This window comes from Cavia porcellus, unplaced genomic scaffold, assembly GCF_034190915.1.
Source record: "Cavia porcellus strain 051 isolate PalLab524CR breed Dunkin Hartley unplaced genomic scaffold, mCavPor4.1 scaffold_26, whole genome shotgun sequence".
NCBI classification, from domain to species: domain Eukaryota; kingdom Metazoa; phylum Chordata; class Mammalia; order Rodentia; family Caviidae; genus Cavia; species Cavia porcellus.
In genome coordinates, this window is record NW_026947509.1 from 17340265 (window position 1) to 17357911 (window position 17647).

At 41.7% G+C, this 17647-nt stretch overlaps 1 protein-coding gene across 1 annotated transcript in view; it reads right to left on the reverse strand.

The window, feature by feature from the left end:
- LOC101787984 (kinesin-like protein KIF28P) overlaps positions 1–17647 on the reverse strand; it is an 83946-nt gene that overhangs the window by 9801 nt on the left and 56498 nt on the right. The window contains exons 13-16 of the mRNA XM_063236773.1: positions 11246–11369; positions 10476–10620; positions 9073–9191; positions 8060–8167 (exon numbers count right to left, since the gene is read on the reverse strand). Of these exons, the coding sequence (XP_063092843.1) occupies positions 8060–8167; positions 9073–9191; positions 10476–10620; positions 11246–11369 (496 nt within the window). The remainder of the gene's footprint in view (positions 1–8059; positions 8168–9072; positions 9192–10475; positions 10621–11245; positions 11370–17647) is intronic.

The following is a 17647-nucleotide window of genomic DNA, read 5'->3' on the forward strand; positions in this document are numbered from 1 at the left end:
ACCTGCAGAAGTCACAGCTTCGAAAACCCTTCCTGATAGTATGTCCAACCATCCCTAAGCCCTCTCCCATATTACTTGCTTAAGAAAATATCTGACAACTGTCCTGGGTTCTACTTCTAGTAATGGCAGGTTGTGAAATTCAGGCAATCATTCTGCTAGCAACCAGAAAGATTGCATCAAGATGAATTTCTTCAAATTACCCTTAAGCTATACAAAAGAAAAAAGAAACTTCTCAGAATAACATGGATAAAAGATGTCAAGTTACAAATCTCCTTAATCCCAGGTCTGACAAGATGGTAGAAAACTGCTGAACCAAATTCTGGAGAGGAAAGCATGGCTCTAGAGAGACCTTTGGGAAATGAACACAAAGCTGTTTTGCCCTGATGACCCTGGCAGGGGCAGCAACACAGAAAGCACAGACACGTGGTAGGGCTCAGCACAGGGCATGCTACAGAGGTCAAGACTGACTGGGAGCTTATGGGGGTGTCCTTCACCAGCTTGGTGAGACCCAAGAGCTGGTGCAAACGTGTGCCTCCAGAGGAGGAGGCCTGAGGAGGCCAGAGGAGGAGGCTGAGAGTAACCCCAGGGGTTCACAGTCTAGGATTCCGGACCAGACAGCATCAACACCTGGCTTATTAAACCCAGGGACTGGGGGTGGGCACACAGGTGTTTATAACATACATCCTGTGAATTATGCATGTATAGCCTTTTTCTATATTTGTCTTAATTCACAATTTTTAAAAAGGTTTTTAAGAAAAAGTTTTAAAAATTGTTCTTAAAAAGCTTAGTGCATAGAGACTTCCGGAAGAACATGGTGGATAAATAGCAGCAGTTACAGAAGCTCTCTGAGATACCTTGCTTAAAATCCAGGAATGGTGCGGTATGAGGAGTCCTAAGCAAGGGGAGATACACCCTGCCAACCCAGGGATGAACTAAGCTAGAGAAACCAACTGGAAATCCAATCCTGGTGCTATAACATAAACAGATAAAATCTCAGCACAGAAGCTAGAACCTGCACCACTGGAAGCCGCGATTTGAATTTCCTGTTGCCGCTGCTGTGTCCAAATCTGCTAGGCAGGGAGAGAGACATGCAAAAACTCTGAGAGCGGAAATCTGCAAACGGAGTTGAGAGCGGGACTAGCAGGGAGCCCTACATCGACTCGCGGTGAGTGAGCGGATGGGGACCCTTTCATAGAGTAGGAGGCTCCAGCAAAGGACATACTGGGACCAGGCAGACTTGCCAGAACAGGACACTGCAGTGACATTAGTTGCATATTCCCCTCTCAAGTGGAATTGGTGTGGAGTGCTTGGCCTGCGTGACGCCGCTGACTAAGACTCAGTAGACTAGCCCAAACCAGGTCCCAGCACCTGGAGGTGCACCCTAGCAGAGAAGCCTTCAGTAGGTTGACCTGGAGGGGTGGGCCAAGCAGAGGCTTCCCAGGTCTGTGTCTCCCTAGTACACTGCAGTGGGCAGGAACACCTAGCTGGTTTCCACTAGGGAAAAAAATTGGGCCTCCTACATTCGCTTGTATGAAAGGAACAAAAAGTGTGGGAAGAGGGAGCAACAAGAAAGGGTCCTCAGTCCCCAATCCTGAGAACACTGATCCAGGAAAGGGAAACGCAAAGGAAGACAGAAAACATGCAATATCAGACACGGCACCAATAGACATAAAGCAATATCTCAAGAGCCTCATAGACGAGTTTAAAAATGAAGTATTTAATGAAATAAAGCAAGATATAAGTAGATATAAGATATAAGCGGGGTGCTGCAGCAACTCCAGCCACGTATCCCCCTCTCAAGCGGGATTGGTGAGAAGTGCCTAGCCTACGTGATGCTGCTGGCTGAGACCCAGTGGGCTAGCACAACCCAGATCCTGGAGCCTGAGGGTGGCCTGGAGGGGCGGGCCCCACGTAGGCTGCCTGGTCTGGAACTTCCTGGTGTGCTGCAGTGGGCGGGAACACCTAGCCGGCGCAGTTCGATCAGGCTGTGGCTGACAAGAAAGGAAGCTGGGCCTCCTATATAAGCTTGCATATATAAGGAACAAAGAACATGGGAAGAGGCAGCAACAAGAAAGGCTCCTCGGCCCCTAATCCTGAGAAACAGGTAATAGCAGACACCACACCAATAGACATAAAGCGCCATCTAGAGAGCCTCATAGATCAGTTCAGGAATGAAGTTATTAATGACCTGAAGCTAGAAGTAAGCAGAATAGTTAGAGAAATGCTAAGCACCACCCAAGAAAAAACGGATGGTGGAATGGAAGAACAGAAAAAGAGGGGAGAATTGTTTGATGGAGAAAATAGAGAAAGCATAGAATACGTGAAGCAGGTTCAAAGGGACTATAAGGAAACTAAAAACTCTATTGAAAACTGGCATAACAGCTTGAAAGAAACTAAGGACAGACTATCTGACCTGGAGGGCAGATTTGTAATATGGGAGAATGAAATGAAAAACTTCTTAAAAATAACAAAGAAGCAAACAGTAGCCGGGAGAACATGGCGGACAGATAACAGCAACTACCGGCGGCTCTCTGAAAGACTCGGCTCAGAAGCCAGGAATGGTGCAGACTAAGGAGACATAAGCAGGTGGAGATATGCTCTGCTGACTCAGGAACGAACTGGGCTGAGAGAAGCCAACTTGGAATGCAGTCCTGGTGCTAAAACAGGAACAGAAAAGACTCGGTGTGGAGGCTGGAACCGTGCCATTGTAAGCCGCGATTTGGGTTTCCCGCCGCGCAGCGGCTGGCTGCCTCTACAGCGGCTCGGCAAGGGGAGAGACGTGCAGAAGCTCTGAGAACGGCAATCTGCGAACGGCAGGGAGGCGTGCACTGACTTATGGTGAGGTGAGTGAGAGAAACTGACACTCTACCACAGTTTGACTCCAGCAGAGGACTTTCTGGGCCCGAGCAGTCCTGCGGGAGCAGGGCGCGGTGGCGACTCCAGCCACACATCCCCCTCTCGGGCGGGATTGGTGAAAAGTGCCTGGCCTGCGTGACACTGCCGGCGGACCTGGTAGACTGTCCCAACCCAGATCCCAGAGCCTGACGGTGGCCGGGAGGGGAGACGCATAGGCTGCCTGGTCCGTAACTCCCTGGTGCGCAGCGGTGAGCGGGAACACCTAACTGGCGCAATTCGATCAGGCTGTGGCTGACTGGGAGAGAAGCTGGGCCTCTTATATAAGCTTGCATATATAAGGAACAGAGAAGAAGAGGCAGCATGGGAAGAGGCAGCAACAAGAAAGGCTCCTCAGCCCCCAATTCTGAGAAACAGGCAATAGCAGACACTGCACCAATACACATAAGGCACCATATAGAGAGCCTCATAGACCAATTCAGGAATGAAGTTATCAACGACCTGAAGCTAGAAGTATGCAGAATAGTTAGAGAAATGCTAAGCACCACCCAAGAAAAAACAGGTGGTGGAATGGAAGAACAGAAAAAAAGGGGAGAATTGTTTGATGGAGAAAACAGAGAAAGCATAGAATACGTGAAGCAGGTTCAAAGGGACTACCAAGATACTAAGAAGTCTATCGAAGACTGGCATAACAGCTTGAAAGAAACTAAGGACAGACTATCTGAACTGGAGGGCAGACTTGTAATATGGGAGAATGAAATGAAAAACTTCTTAAAAATAACAAAGAAACAAATAGCAATAATACAAAGACAAGAAGATGATAAGAGGATCCATAACTTAAGGATTAAGAACATAAAGGAAGAAGTAGGGATGCAAACAAGTGAACTACAAAAGCTACTCACAGAAATAATCCAGGAGAATTTTCCTAATTTAGCAAAAGGTAAAGATACTCAGATGTATGAGGCATACAGGACCCCAGCTACCTACAACCCAAACAGAGCAACACCCAGGCATATAATAATAAAAATTCCAGAAATTCAATACAAGAACAGAATATTAAAAGCTGTCAGAGACAAGAAACAGACCACTTACAAGGGAACACCCATCAGAATTACAGCAGATTTCTCTGCACAAACCATCAAATCACGAAGAGCGTGGGGGGAAATAATTCAAGCATTGAAAGATAATAATCTCCAGCCAAGATTGAGATATCCTGCACAACTGTCCCTGGAAATTGATGGAAAAACAAGGTGCTTCCAGGATAAAGAGGAACTGGGGGAATTTGCAACCACCAATTCAACTCTACAGAAAGTATTGCAGGATATTCTAAAAAAAGAAAAATACAAAGAACCCAGAAATAGTGGCGGGGAGGCCACAACAAATGGAGCAGAGAACAAAATGAAGAAGACAAACTGACAGCTACTGACAGAAAAAGAGCTTAACAGAAATGAGGCAGAGAAGATTGGATGATAGGAACAGCTATTTTGGAGAAAATGACATCTTAATAGGTAATACTGATTTAGTATCATCTTGTTTTGAAGTCTCATCTAGCTTTTGTCCTTCTGTCTCCAATGGTCTAAATAGGCTGTATCTTATTGGATTTTATTATGTACGATAGTATAAGCAAAAACCTTTTAAAGACAAGGAGATTATACAGAAACCATTGTTCATTTTCTGTTAGTCGATTCTAAATACTCTGTAATGCTGTCATTCTCTTGAATGGTTTTACATTGTTTTGATATACTTAATGCTACAGTATACGAAGTTGTACTCAAGGATTTCAAAGAAAGAAACAATATGGTAACTACTTTTAGGTTAGGATTATCTGGTGGTGAAACACTATTCTGCTTAAATGGTTATGTTTTGATCTGCGCTGTTTCGTTGTTATGCCCTCTTTTATCTCAATCTCCACTCCATTATTTACTTTTTTTATCTTTATCCTTTTAATTAAAGGAAAAAAATAGCAGGATATATTATAGTAACCCATTTTGACTTTTCATTACCTTGATTTAAAGCCCTGTATTACTCTCACCATCTGGTTTTTAACTGATGTTCCCCTATTCTGTTTTGCTGGATAGTATCAGGTTCGAAAGTTTAGGCATCAGCTGTGAAGATAATGAGATTCATTATGACGCCCATTCTTGTTGACTTTTAGCTACTTTTGAAGACCTACAATGTCTCCAATGTTTTGGTTTTGTCGGTTTTATTCTTTACTGTTTTGTTCAATTGTATTATAACTAATGATATAGGCAATTCTATTAGAGATAGCGGGAGACATTATGGTAACCATTGTTGATCACCTGTATTATGTTTTTACATTATCTATTATGTCCACCCTTTTGACTTGACCGATTCTGTTCTGTTATGTCACATTTGGTTTTACTCTCTTCCAAAAAAGTAATAAGAACCGTGGGAGCAATGAAACCCAAAATGTGTAATAGTCATGGTACAAAAGAGAGGAAAAGAAAGTGCTCTAAACTATATAACTGCATGTATATTTAAGTGTATAAGATAGAAAATGATATCACAGAGTTTTATTGGATCAATGAACAGAACTGTTTGCAGTATCATTGATGGAATGTCCACTTTACAAGCTTTAATTTTGTGACTTGAACAATTATTTCTAAGATGACAATATGTAATCCATTAACTAGTGATTTCCTAATGTTCATTTTTTTCTGTAAATCTATATAACTTGTACCCTTTCCCTGCTTTTTTTTTCTTTTCTCCTTAAATAAAATTAAAAAAAAAAGAAACAAACAGTAATAATACAAAGACAAGAAGATGATAAGAGGATCCATAACTTAAGAATTAAGAACATAAAAGAAGAAGTAGGGACACAAACAAATGAACTACAAAAGCTACTCACAGAAATAATCCAGGAGAATTTTCCTAATTTAGCAAAAGGTAAAGATACTCAGATGTATGAGGCATACAGGACCCCAGCCACCTACAACCCAAACAGAGCAACACCCAGGCATATAATAATAAAAATTCCAGAAATTCAATACAAGAACAGAATATTAAAAGCTGTCAGAGACAAGAAACAGACCACTTACAAGGGAACACCCATCAGAATTACAGCAGATTTCTCTGCACAAACCATCAAATCACGAAGAGCGTGGGGGGAAATAATTCAAGCTTTGAAAGATAATAATCTCCAGCCAAGATTGAGATATCCTGCACAACTGTCCCTGGAAATTGATGGAAAAACAAGGTGCTTCCAGGATAAAGAGGAACTGGGGGAATTTGCAACCACCAATTCAACTCTACAGAGAGTACTGCAGAATATTCTAAAAAAAGAAAAATACAAAGAATCCAGAAATAGTGGCGGGGAGGCCACAATGAATGGAGCAGAGAACAAAATGAAGAAGACAAACTGACAACTTATGACAGAAAAAGAGCTCAACAGAAATGAGGCAGAGAAGATTGGATGATGGGAACAGCTATTTTGGAGAAAATGACATCTTAATAGGTAATACTGATTTAGTATCATCTTGTTTTGAAGTCTCATCAAGCTTTTGTTCTTCTGTCTCCACTGGTCTAAACAGGTTGTATCTTATTGGATTTTATTATGTACGATAGTATAAGCAAAAACTTTTAAAGACAAGGAGATTATACAGAAACCATTGTTCATTTTCTGTTAGTTGATTCTAAATACCCTGTAATGCTGTCATTCTCTTAAATGGTTTTACATTGTTTTGATATATTTAATGCTACAGTATATGAAGTTGTACTCAAGGATTTCAAGGAAAGAGACAATATGGTAACTACTTTTATGTCAGGATTATCTTGTGGTGAAACACTATTCTGCTTAAATGGTTATATTTTGATCTGCGCTGTTTTGCTGTTATGCCCTCTTTTATCTCAATCTCCACTCCATTATTTACTTTTTTATTTTTATCCTTTTAATTAAGGGAAAAATAAATAAAAATAGCAGGATATATTATAGTAACCCACTTTGACTTTCCATTATCTTGATTTGAAGCCCTGTGTTGCTCTCACCATCTTGTTTTTGACTGATGTCCCCCTATTCTGTTTTGCTGGATAGTACCAGGTTCGAAAGTTTAGGCATCAGCTGAGAAGATAATGAGATTCATTATAATGCCCATTCTCGTTGACTTTTATCTACTTTTGAAGACCTACAATGTCTCCAATGTTTTGGTTTTGTCGGTTTTGTTCTTTACTGTTTTGTTCAATTGTATTACAACTAATGATATAGGCAATTCTATTAGAGATAGTGGGAGGCATTATGGTAACCATTATTGATCACCCTGTATTATGCTTTTACATTATCTATTATGTCCACCCTTTTGATTTGATTGACTCTGTTCTGTTATGTCACATTTGGTTCTACTCCCTTCCAAAAAAAATAGTAAGAACTGTGGGAGTAACAAAACCCAAAATGTGTAATTGTCATTGTACAAAAGAGAGGAAAAGAAAGTGCTCTAAATGATATAACTGCAGGTATATTTAAGTGTATAAGATAGATAATGATATCACTGAGTTTTATTGGATCATTGAACAGAACTGTTTGCAGTATCATTGTTGGAACGTCCACTTTACAAGCTTTAATTTTGTGACTTGAACAATTATTTCTAAGATGACAATATGTAATCCATTAACTAGTGATTTCCTACTGTTTATTTTTTTCTGTAAATCTGTATAACTTGTACCCTTTCTCTGCTTTTTTTTTCTCCTTAAATAAAATTTAAAAAAAATAAAAAAAAAAGAAAACATGGATTTTCCCACTGCTTTAAAATGACAACTCTTGGGGCTGGGGGCTTAGCTCAACAGCACAAGAGTCTCCTTGGCAAGTGCGAGGTCATGAGTTCAATCCCTGGTGCCAAAACAAAAACAAAAACCATAAAAAAGGAACTGTCTTCTGTATGCATGTGCACGCATGCACACAGACACACACACACACACACACACACACACACACACATTCACACATGTGGACCAGTTGGTTAAACTTAGGGTGACCTTATGGTATTAAAGTTTTTGAGTCACATTAAAAATGAAGAGACTGCTCTGTGGTAGAGATTAGGAAAGAGTCCATGAATTGACACCATTTGGAGGGGGGACAAGCAGAGGGAACATGAAGGAAGGTACCCCAGAACTCTGACACGTACTGGAAATTTTGATAAAAATTCCCTAGAAAATCCCTGGGGAGGCTTGTGCCTGCCCACAGATACGTACTCACCTCATGAGTCCTTTGGTTGGTCACCTTCACCATGACTTCTTTTTGCAGGTCATAGCCCCTGGAATCCGATGATGCTAAATTCTTTACCTTCAATTCCATTTCAAGTCCCTGGTGAAAAAAATATTTCTCACCAACTAATCCATTTTTCAACTCACATCCCTTTTCTTAGTCACTTTTCTCTTTGCTAAGACAAAATGCCCAACACCATAAGTTAAGGGAAGGAGGGTATAGTTGGCAGTTTGTAAAGGTTTCAGTGCATAATCAGCTGGCTCCAAAGCGGGCTGGCATGGCAGAGGGGCATTGCAAAGTAGAACTAGTTTATGGCAAGCAGAAGACAATAAGAGCAAGCAACAGTGTCTTTCTGCCCCTCTTATCTTAGCCAGGCTACACGGGGTGGGTCACACTCATACCCTTAATCCTAGAGCCCTTGAGCCCAGCATTGCACCATGAATCAATTCCAGCATCACACACTCTAGATCCAGCCACCAATGACTGCATGAGGCTTTGGAGGGACCTCTAGACACAAGCCATAATATCCCCTTTTGTAATTCATGTTCCTTGCAGTCTTCCCACACTCGGGCTTTCTAAATGAACATGGTCCAACTCGTTGCTACTTGAAATTCCACCAAGACAAATGGCAAAACACCAGAATTTCTCAGTGATATCCTGGAACAGATGCTTCCTACATATGAAGTGATTAATTCTCTTACAAGTTTCCTGCCAACTGGGATTTTCAGCAGTACCTAACTCCAGCCCCAGGCCCTCTGGGTGGTATAGCAGTCATCGTGGTACCCAGACCTAGAGAGCCATTAGAGCAATCATAATTGGGGTGGTGATGGCTCTAGCCCAAGGTCAGCAATGGCAGGAATGGGGCCCAGCGCTGGCTGGAAAGGCTTGGGTGTTGTCTACTTTTTATTACTAGCTTACTATGTGGTCTTGGCTGCACGCCTAAAGGCTGCAAGGTCCTTTCTGGGCCTAATGCTATGCTGTTTTTCTGGCTGTCGATAAAGTACCTTCTTTAGCTCTTCACTCATTTGATTTGCTTCTGCAACCAGTGGTCTGAGTTTGATGTAGTCCTGGAATACAGCCAGGACACTGGGGTCTGCTTGGCCGTCTCCACTGCTCACAGCACCTGACAAAAGAATGCAAATGGGATCCTCCCCTTTGTCCTCTGACACTTTCCAGCTGTGAACACATTTATACGCTCATTCATTCATTCATTCATTCACCCCTTTCAACTCAATCTCAGCTGCACCTTGACAGCAGACTGTGTAGTCAAGTCCCATTTTTGTTTTCAAAAAGCCTTTGGCCCAAGGTGATTCCATATGTTCCTGGTGGAGATGGGCAATAAAATCCAGTTGGCTAAGGATTTTACCTGGACATCTCCGATAGCATGGCAAAGCAAACTGCTCTTTCTTCTACTGTATTTAGGTGGCTTGAAGGAGGGGGACATGCAGAGTATGGGAAACCCAATCCTCTCCCAACACAGGCTCCTGCCACCTCTCTAGGGAACTCTCAGCTCTGTAGGTCCCTGTCTATGCTTTGCAGTGGCCTGTGGTCCTGCAGCCTGACTCCCTAGGACGCCCACAAGGCTACCCTGTTGAGGACCCACAATCACCCCTAGCACACAAGCACCTTCAACCCAGGGTTTGAGGCTGGCTCAGTGCTGCCCTGTGCTGGATGAATGGGTGGAGACTTGTTTGGCTTTGGTCAAGAACTTCAGCAGAAGAGGAGCAAGGAGATGAATTTCAAGCCAGTCTATTTTACTAAAATTCTGAGAAAGCCACTTAGGTGTATGGAGAGGGGAGGAACTGGCTGCATTTTGCAGTAGCATCCCTGTTCTCCACCCATGGTTTAAGGTGAACAAAGCGTGGGTGCCTCACCTGGGAAGCCTCACATCACAGGCCTCTCAGTGGGGTCCACTCTGCCCAAACACAGTGAACAGAATGGTAGTGGAGAGGAGGCAGGCCTCCATCGAGGCATGCGGGGAGAGGGGCAGGCAGAGGCAGAGCTTCCGAATGCCTTCACCCTGGAGGAGTCCCAGATAATTGCAAAGAGGGTGGAAGGCCCTTGCATGGAACAGAGGGTCTCTATCGAACTCCAAAACCTTATTTCAGCATTCTTCCTCCCTTACAGTGAAAATCATTCTTGTCTACGATCTTTTAAGCCATCTGTACTTTTATTCCTTGGGGAAAGTTTAATGAGTCAAACAAATCTTTGATATGGATTCACTCTGTATTCACGTAGGAATCATAGTTTAGCACTGATGTTTGCGAGAGCTTGCACATAGGTTAGCTCATGTTGTGTTCTGACCCAGTGAAAGATGGTTTGCTAAGGAAAGCAAGAGGGCGCTCAGTGAAAGCAGCTGCTCTCATTGGCATGTGGAAGACACCAGAAGCTGCCTTGGGGTCCTCACCGAGCTTGTCCACACTCACTCCCTCCACGGCCGCCCTCTCCAGCTGGAAAAAGTCATAGTCAAATCTGCTCAGGTCCTCACTGCTTCGCTCTGAAGGAAACCCCACGTAGAGGTAGGCGCTGCTGGAGCCCAAAATGATGCGGTCCTAGGGAGGAGACACAGACGTGGAGGTGGACCTTGGCGGGGCAAGAGAGGTGGGTCAGCCTCTCAGGAGGAGCCACCACCTGTGGCCTCACACCAGAAGGCTCTAAGAGATATCTTCTCTTGGGAAATCCTCCAAATTTCATGGGAAGAGCCTCACGAAGGAGGAGGGAAGGGCACCACCTTGAATGAAGAGCCCATTTGCCAGTCTAAAAGGGACAGACTGGAGAGGAGAGTGCCACGGAGAGCCCATAGGAGTCACTGAGGCAGTAGAGACTGCTGAGAGTGGATGAAGAGGCACTGATGTTTGTGAGAGCTTGCACGATTCCTCCTACGGACAGACGGGCTCTTAAAAAAAAAACTCACATCACAAATGTGAGAGCTGGAGGTATTCTGGAGACTACCTAGTGCCGCCCTGCATGTTTGGTAGGTAAGGGCCAGAGAAGTGGCTTGCCAAGGACAACGCCAAGTTAGGAGCTGTGCTCACATCCTTACTACGAGCCTGAGAGGTGGGCAGCGCCCGGCCACACCTGGTCCCCATTGGCATGACTCAGGGTTTCTTCACACGAATCTCTTCTCCTAGCTCTTGGGTGGACTTAGGTACCTCTGTGGCCCTGCAGGAGATTTACCAGATGATGCAGCTTGGTCCTGGTGGTGATAGGCACTCCATTGACGACAACCTTGCATTTGCTGTATGGAGTAACCGTCACTTTACCATCCAAATTCGTGAAGGAAGCATGTTTATCTGAAATTCTAAGAAGACAAGAGTGTGTCCCAGTCACCCAGTGAGCTACCGTTTCAGTGCCAGTTAGGTTGTTCTCATTTCTCCAAGCTGCCAGAGAACACTGGGGAGATTTGCTGGGGCCTCCCGAGTGTCACACTCACGGTGTGCGGAGACAAAGAAGAGCCCTGCTTTGAGGAGCATAGAGAAGTGGAAGACAGCAAAGCAGTCATTGTATTAACAGAACGAAGCCCAGCTAAGGGTCTAGAGCTGCAAGGAACCAGCAGATAGAGATCATTGTGAATCTTCAAAAGCTCATGGCCAAGGTAGAGAAAAATGAAACAGAAGTCTCAGTAGCTAGTATATGAGATCAACCTAATGTCCTTCCACAGAGGAAGATAAAGACCATGTGGTGTCCATATGCCAAGGAATATTATTTAACCATCACCAAGGAATGAAACCCAATTATTCTCTGCCACATGGATGGCACTGGGGGACAATCTGTGAAGTGAAATAAATCAGGCACTGAAAGACAAGTACAGTATGTTCTCACAGGTGTGGAGCTAAACCATCAATCTCAAAGAAGTAAAGAGTAGACTGTAGTTACCAGAGCCTAAGAAGGGAAGGAGCGTGGAGAGGGGATGGTTAATAGGAACAAGGGTATAGTGTCACGAGAGGAAAGATTTCTAATGTTCTATAGCACAATAGGGAAACTATGGTTTACAATGATCAATTGAATATTGCAAAATAGCCAACAGAATTTTGAATGTTCTCAACACCAAGAAATGATAAATGTCTGAAGAGATGGATATGCAAATTACCCTGCTCATTACTCACTGTATACATGTACTGAAATGTTACACTGTACCCAATAAATATGTACAATTACCGTGTCAAAAACAAAACATAGAATCAGACGATAATGCCAGTATAACATACCAGAACTTATAAAACACCATGAAAGCAGACCTAAGAAGCAAATTTATTACTATGAATGCTCACATCAGAAAAACAGAGCAAGCCCAAATAAATAACCAAATAATGCACCTCAAGGTCCTAGAAAAACAAGAACAATCCAAATCAAAAGCTGATATAAAGAAGAAAATGATCAAAATCAGATCATAAATTAATGATATTGAGATGTAAAAAAATACAAAGAATCAATGAATCAAATAGATATTTCTTTGGAAGGATATACACAATAGACAAACCCTCAGCCAATCCTATCAAAAAAGGAGAGGCCTAAGTCAATCCAATTAGGAATGGAAAGGTGAAATTACAACAGACACCTCTGAAATCTAGACTCCTAGCAACTAATTTGAAAACATGTATGACAATAAATTGGAGAATACAGAAGAAATGGGTAGATAAAAAAGAATTTCCTATAAAAAAGAATTATCAAAGCTGAAACAGAAAAGATGTAAAAATCCTGAATAATCCAATCACAGGCAATGGAATTGGAGCAGTAATACAAAATTTACGAAGCCTCAAAGGATTCACTGCTAAATTCTATAAGAATTTCAGAAAATCTAATGCCAGTGCTCCTCAAACTCACTAGTGAAATTGAAAGGGGAGGAGTACTCCTGGAAACTACCATTACTTTGATTTCAAAGCCAGACAATGATCCAAATAAAATAAGAGAACTATAGGCTATTATCTTTTTTTCCCTGAGTTTTCATGAAAGGCTATTATCTTTAATGAACACAGATGCAAAAATCCTCAAAAGGTCCTGGCAAACAGAAGGTAACAAATCATCAAAAAGATCATACATCCTAACCCAAAATGTCCTTACCCCAGGATTGCATGGATGGTTCAACATGTGGAAATCAATAAATGTAACATCACATAAATAGATGCAAGGACAAAAACCACAAGACAATTTCAATAGATGCCAAAAAACTTTTGACAAAATTCAACATTCATTCATGATAAAAACCCTAAAGAAAATAGGTATAGAACGAACTTATCTCAATCGGATAAGAGTCATTTCCATTTATGACATTTATGACAAACCTACTGGCAAATTGAGAATAACTGACTGCTTTCCATTGAAAATCAGATACAAGACAAGGATGTCTACTATTGCCATGCTTATTCAATACAGTACAGAAAACATTAGAGCAATGAGGCCATAGAAAGAAATAAAAAGTATATAGATAGAAAAGGAGGAAGTTAAAGTCCTGTAGACAGGAAATAAGTCATTTGCAGATGACATGATCCTTTCATAGAAGACCCCAAAAATTCCACCAAAATACTCCTAGAATTAATAAGCAAATTCAACAATGTAGCAAGAATTAACCTAACAAAGGAAGTAAAAGACCTCTACCATGACAATGACTACTCTGAAAAAGGAGATTGAAAAAAACATCAGAAAATGGAAAGATGACTGGACGTGGGGGCACACACCTGTAATTCCAGCACTCAGGAGGCTGAAGCAGGAGGATCACTGTGAGTTTGAGGCCAACCTCGGCTACCTAGCAAGACCCTGTCAAAGAAAGAAAGAAAGAAAAAGAGAAAAGAAAAGAAAGAAAGAAAAACGAAATGGAAAGATGTCTCCTAGATAAGCAGGAGAATATGTCCTGTCTCATTTCTACCATTCTTCATGATAAGACAGTGCTACTGAATTGACCTGATTCATTACTTGGAGATGTCCTTGAGGTGATTCCCAAGGTCCTGCTCATTGCCTGTTCTTTCCTCAGTTTCTCCGCCCTTTGTCCTTGGCCCTAATAAAGTGGACTGACCTAGAAAATCCTTTGTCTTTACCCTCAAAACCTCAAGCTTAATTAAAGAGTTTTGATCTTCTTGGAGCCCTAAAAATACGATTTGTCTTTTAAAAAATTTAACCTTTGCCATACACTCATGTAGGAGATTGGGGATCTAGGACAGGACCTGATACTAGAGGATGCAGAAACAACCTCAGGCATGCTCAGCTACTGGATTTCCAACAAATGGGCCAAAATCTGGTGGAAAGATAGCCTCTTCAACAGATGGTTCTGGGAAAATTGGTTATCCACATGCAGAAGTTTGAATTTAGACACATGTATTTCATCATGTTTTAGACTAAAATAAAAGTGAAGCAAAGATCTAAATGTTAAAACAGAAACAATCTGCTGGGAGATAAAATAGATAAAACTCTTGAAGACATCCACAAGGACTCTGAACAGAACCCCATTTGTGGAATAACATCAAGAATCAACAAGTGGAATTACATCAAATTAAAAACCCGCACAGCAAAGGAAACAACAAATAGACTGAAAAGACAAACTAAAGGACTTCCGGGAAGATGGTGGCACCGTGAGCAGCAGAAAAAGAGCAACTCCAGTAACTGGTGTCCAGACGCGGGAAAATAGCAATGTGAGAAGGAGAAGAAGGAAGGAGATGGGCCCTGGGACCCAGGAAGGATCTGAAGAAGAATTGAAGCCCATGAGGAAAGTGAGAGAGAGAATTCAAGGAAGAACAGGGAGGTGTAGGCAACACTTTCTCTCTGAGCCCAGACTCATTGTGTGGGAGGAGCTGCTCAAATCCATAGATACTCGGTGACTACTGGTGACCACAGAGGCCTGCATGGAGAAACTCACCAGTAGACACAGGGAGTGGACACAGGGAGTACAGTGGCTGGCGAGTTATTTGGGTTCAACTGTCCCCTAGGAGAGGGTGATTTGCTGGGAGCCAGCTTGGACAGAGCCAACAGAACTCAGAACTCAGAGCAACTGCTGACTCCATCTGGCAGCTCCCAGTGTCAGGGTAAGGGGACCAAAGAACCAAGTCCAAGCTGGTGGGAAGTCAGGGAGCCAAGTTCAAGCTGGAGAGGACACACAGACTGCTGCAGGTTGAACAGGTCTAGTTCCCGCCTCATGGCCAGAAGCCAGCCTGAACTTCAGCAGAACTCAAGGTGCAGGCTTGCTGGGATTAATCAACTTGAATTTGGTCTCTGTCTGCCCACACTGTCTAACAGTGGCAGCAGGGATTTATATACCTTGAAGTGAACATTGTTTTCTTTATTTCCCTCTTGTTTTTTATTTTTCTTGGTTGTTTGTTCTTGCTTTTATGAGTTTGAACATGGTTTCTAGTTTTGTTGTCGTTGTTTCTTTCCATTCTTATTTTTATTTCTTTCTTTTCTTTCCTTCCTGTTTTTTTCACCAGTTTCCCAATATTTGTGTGATCTTTTGTCCTCCAGCCTTGCTTCTAATTCCTTCCTCTTCTATCTTACTATTTTCCCCTTCTAAATTTTCTTCCCTGAGGGTAAAACTGTGACATCGAGGGCTCATGACTGCACACAATTTTCTGACTTGTTTTAGATTTTGTTATATAACCACAAGTCTAGTTCATACAGTTAAAGGTGGCAAATTAATGGTTACCTCAGTTTGTCATTTTCTAGGTTGTATTTGATGCTACTGCTTTTGCTGATTGTACCATTTAATTAAAGTGACATAATTGTTCTAGCCAGTTCTTCCTATCGTGTCAAAACTGAGCTTGCTTAAGAGTCATAAAAAACACTACAGTCTATAGACCAGTGCCAAAGAACCAGTGGCCAGGTCAATTAGGCAGCAATTTCTCATTCCCAAGAAGTTAAAAAAGTAGGATCTTTCAACAGCCTCAAGACTCAAAAGCCAGTTAAGACATCTCTGAGAGGGCTGGGGTTTAGCACAAGGTCATGAGTTTGATCACAGCTATCAAAAAAAAAAAAAAAAGCATGATATGGGCCAGGGACTTAACCTGCTTGGCAAGCACAAGGTCAGGACTTTGATCCCTAGTACAACAAAACAAGACAAAACCCTCTGAGAAGTGGTCATTTCCTAAGGGTTCTAAATATTAGCAATAACACTACTTGCCACAGGCAATTTATAAGCATCAACCCAGGGAGGAAAAAAAGAAAGAAAAGAAAATGAGAAGATACTAAAACAAGATGCAACCCCAGACCTCCAGTTCACCAAAGGCATACCCCAGGGGCAATGAGGGAGAATAATCCAAAAGTCACTCACCTGGACTCTCTGGAGTATCAACAGCAGAGATAACAAAGCAAATGAATATGGCTCTAGAAAAAGTCAAATCAGAAATAATTTCTCAAATAACTACTGAGATAGTGACCATAATGAAAGACAAGCTTAGTGACTCTAGAAGAGATACAGATAAAAAAAATAGAGGAGCTTAGGAAAATGATGGAAACCGTGAATGCCTAATAAAGGAAAGAAATGGAATCCATTCAAGCAGACATCCAGATGATTAAACACCCCACTGGAAGTACATGCAGAAGACAATGTGAGGGCAGAATCTCAGGTACAGAAGATAGGATTGTGATTAGTGATCATAAAAAGGAAGATTTCTTAAAAATAGCAAGGGATCACAAGTAATCATTTCAGTAGCTGCTACATGATGCAAAGAAGAATAATAAAATTGATCTGAATCAATGAAAAAGCAAGATAGTGTAAAAGATAAAAAAAAAAAAAACTACTCACAGAAGTCATTGCAGAAAACTTCCCAAACAGGGAAAAAGAATTTGACATATAGCACATATAAAACTCCAATTAGCTATGATAAAAAATTCTACACCAAGGCATACAATAGTTAAGATCTCAGACTTCCAACACAAGAATAGAATATTAAAAGCTATTAGAGCAAAGAAACAAATCACCTATAAAGGAAAACCCAAAAGAATCACAGAAGACTTCTCAACACAAACCCTCAAGTCAAGGAGAGCTTAGAGTGAAGTGTTACAAGCCCTAAAAGAAAACAACCTCCCACTCAGATTGATGTACCCCACAAAACTATCTTTCAAAACTGATGGAGAAATAATATACTTCCATGAGAGCTAACAGCTAAGGAAATTCATCACCACCAAACCAAGACTTCAAAATGTTCTGAAGGGCATTCCAGAAATCAGAACGCCACAAAACCCAATAGAATGAATTCACCAGGCAAGGCAAACAATTAAACAGGAAAAAAGGAAGCCAGTAATGGAAAAATAACATGAAAAGGATAAGTCAACACATATCAATTAGTACCTCAGTGTTAATGGTCTCACTTCGCCAAGAAACAGACTGGGTGAATAGATCAAGAAGCATTAAGAGAGAAATTAGGGAAACACCATCTTTCACAATAGCATCCAAAAAACCTAGGAATCAGTCTAATAAAGAAAGTAAAAGGCCTCTACATTGAAACTACAGTACTCCAAAAAAGGAGATTGGCAAAGATATCAGATAGTGGAGGACAGCCTTTGTTCTTGGGTGGGAAGAACTAATATAGTGAAAATGGCTGTACTTCCAAAATACAGCTTGAATGTGATCTTGATCAAAATTCCAACAGCATTATC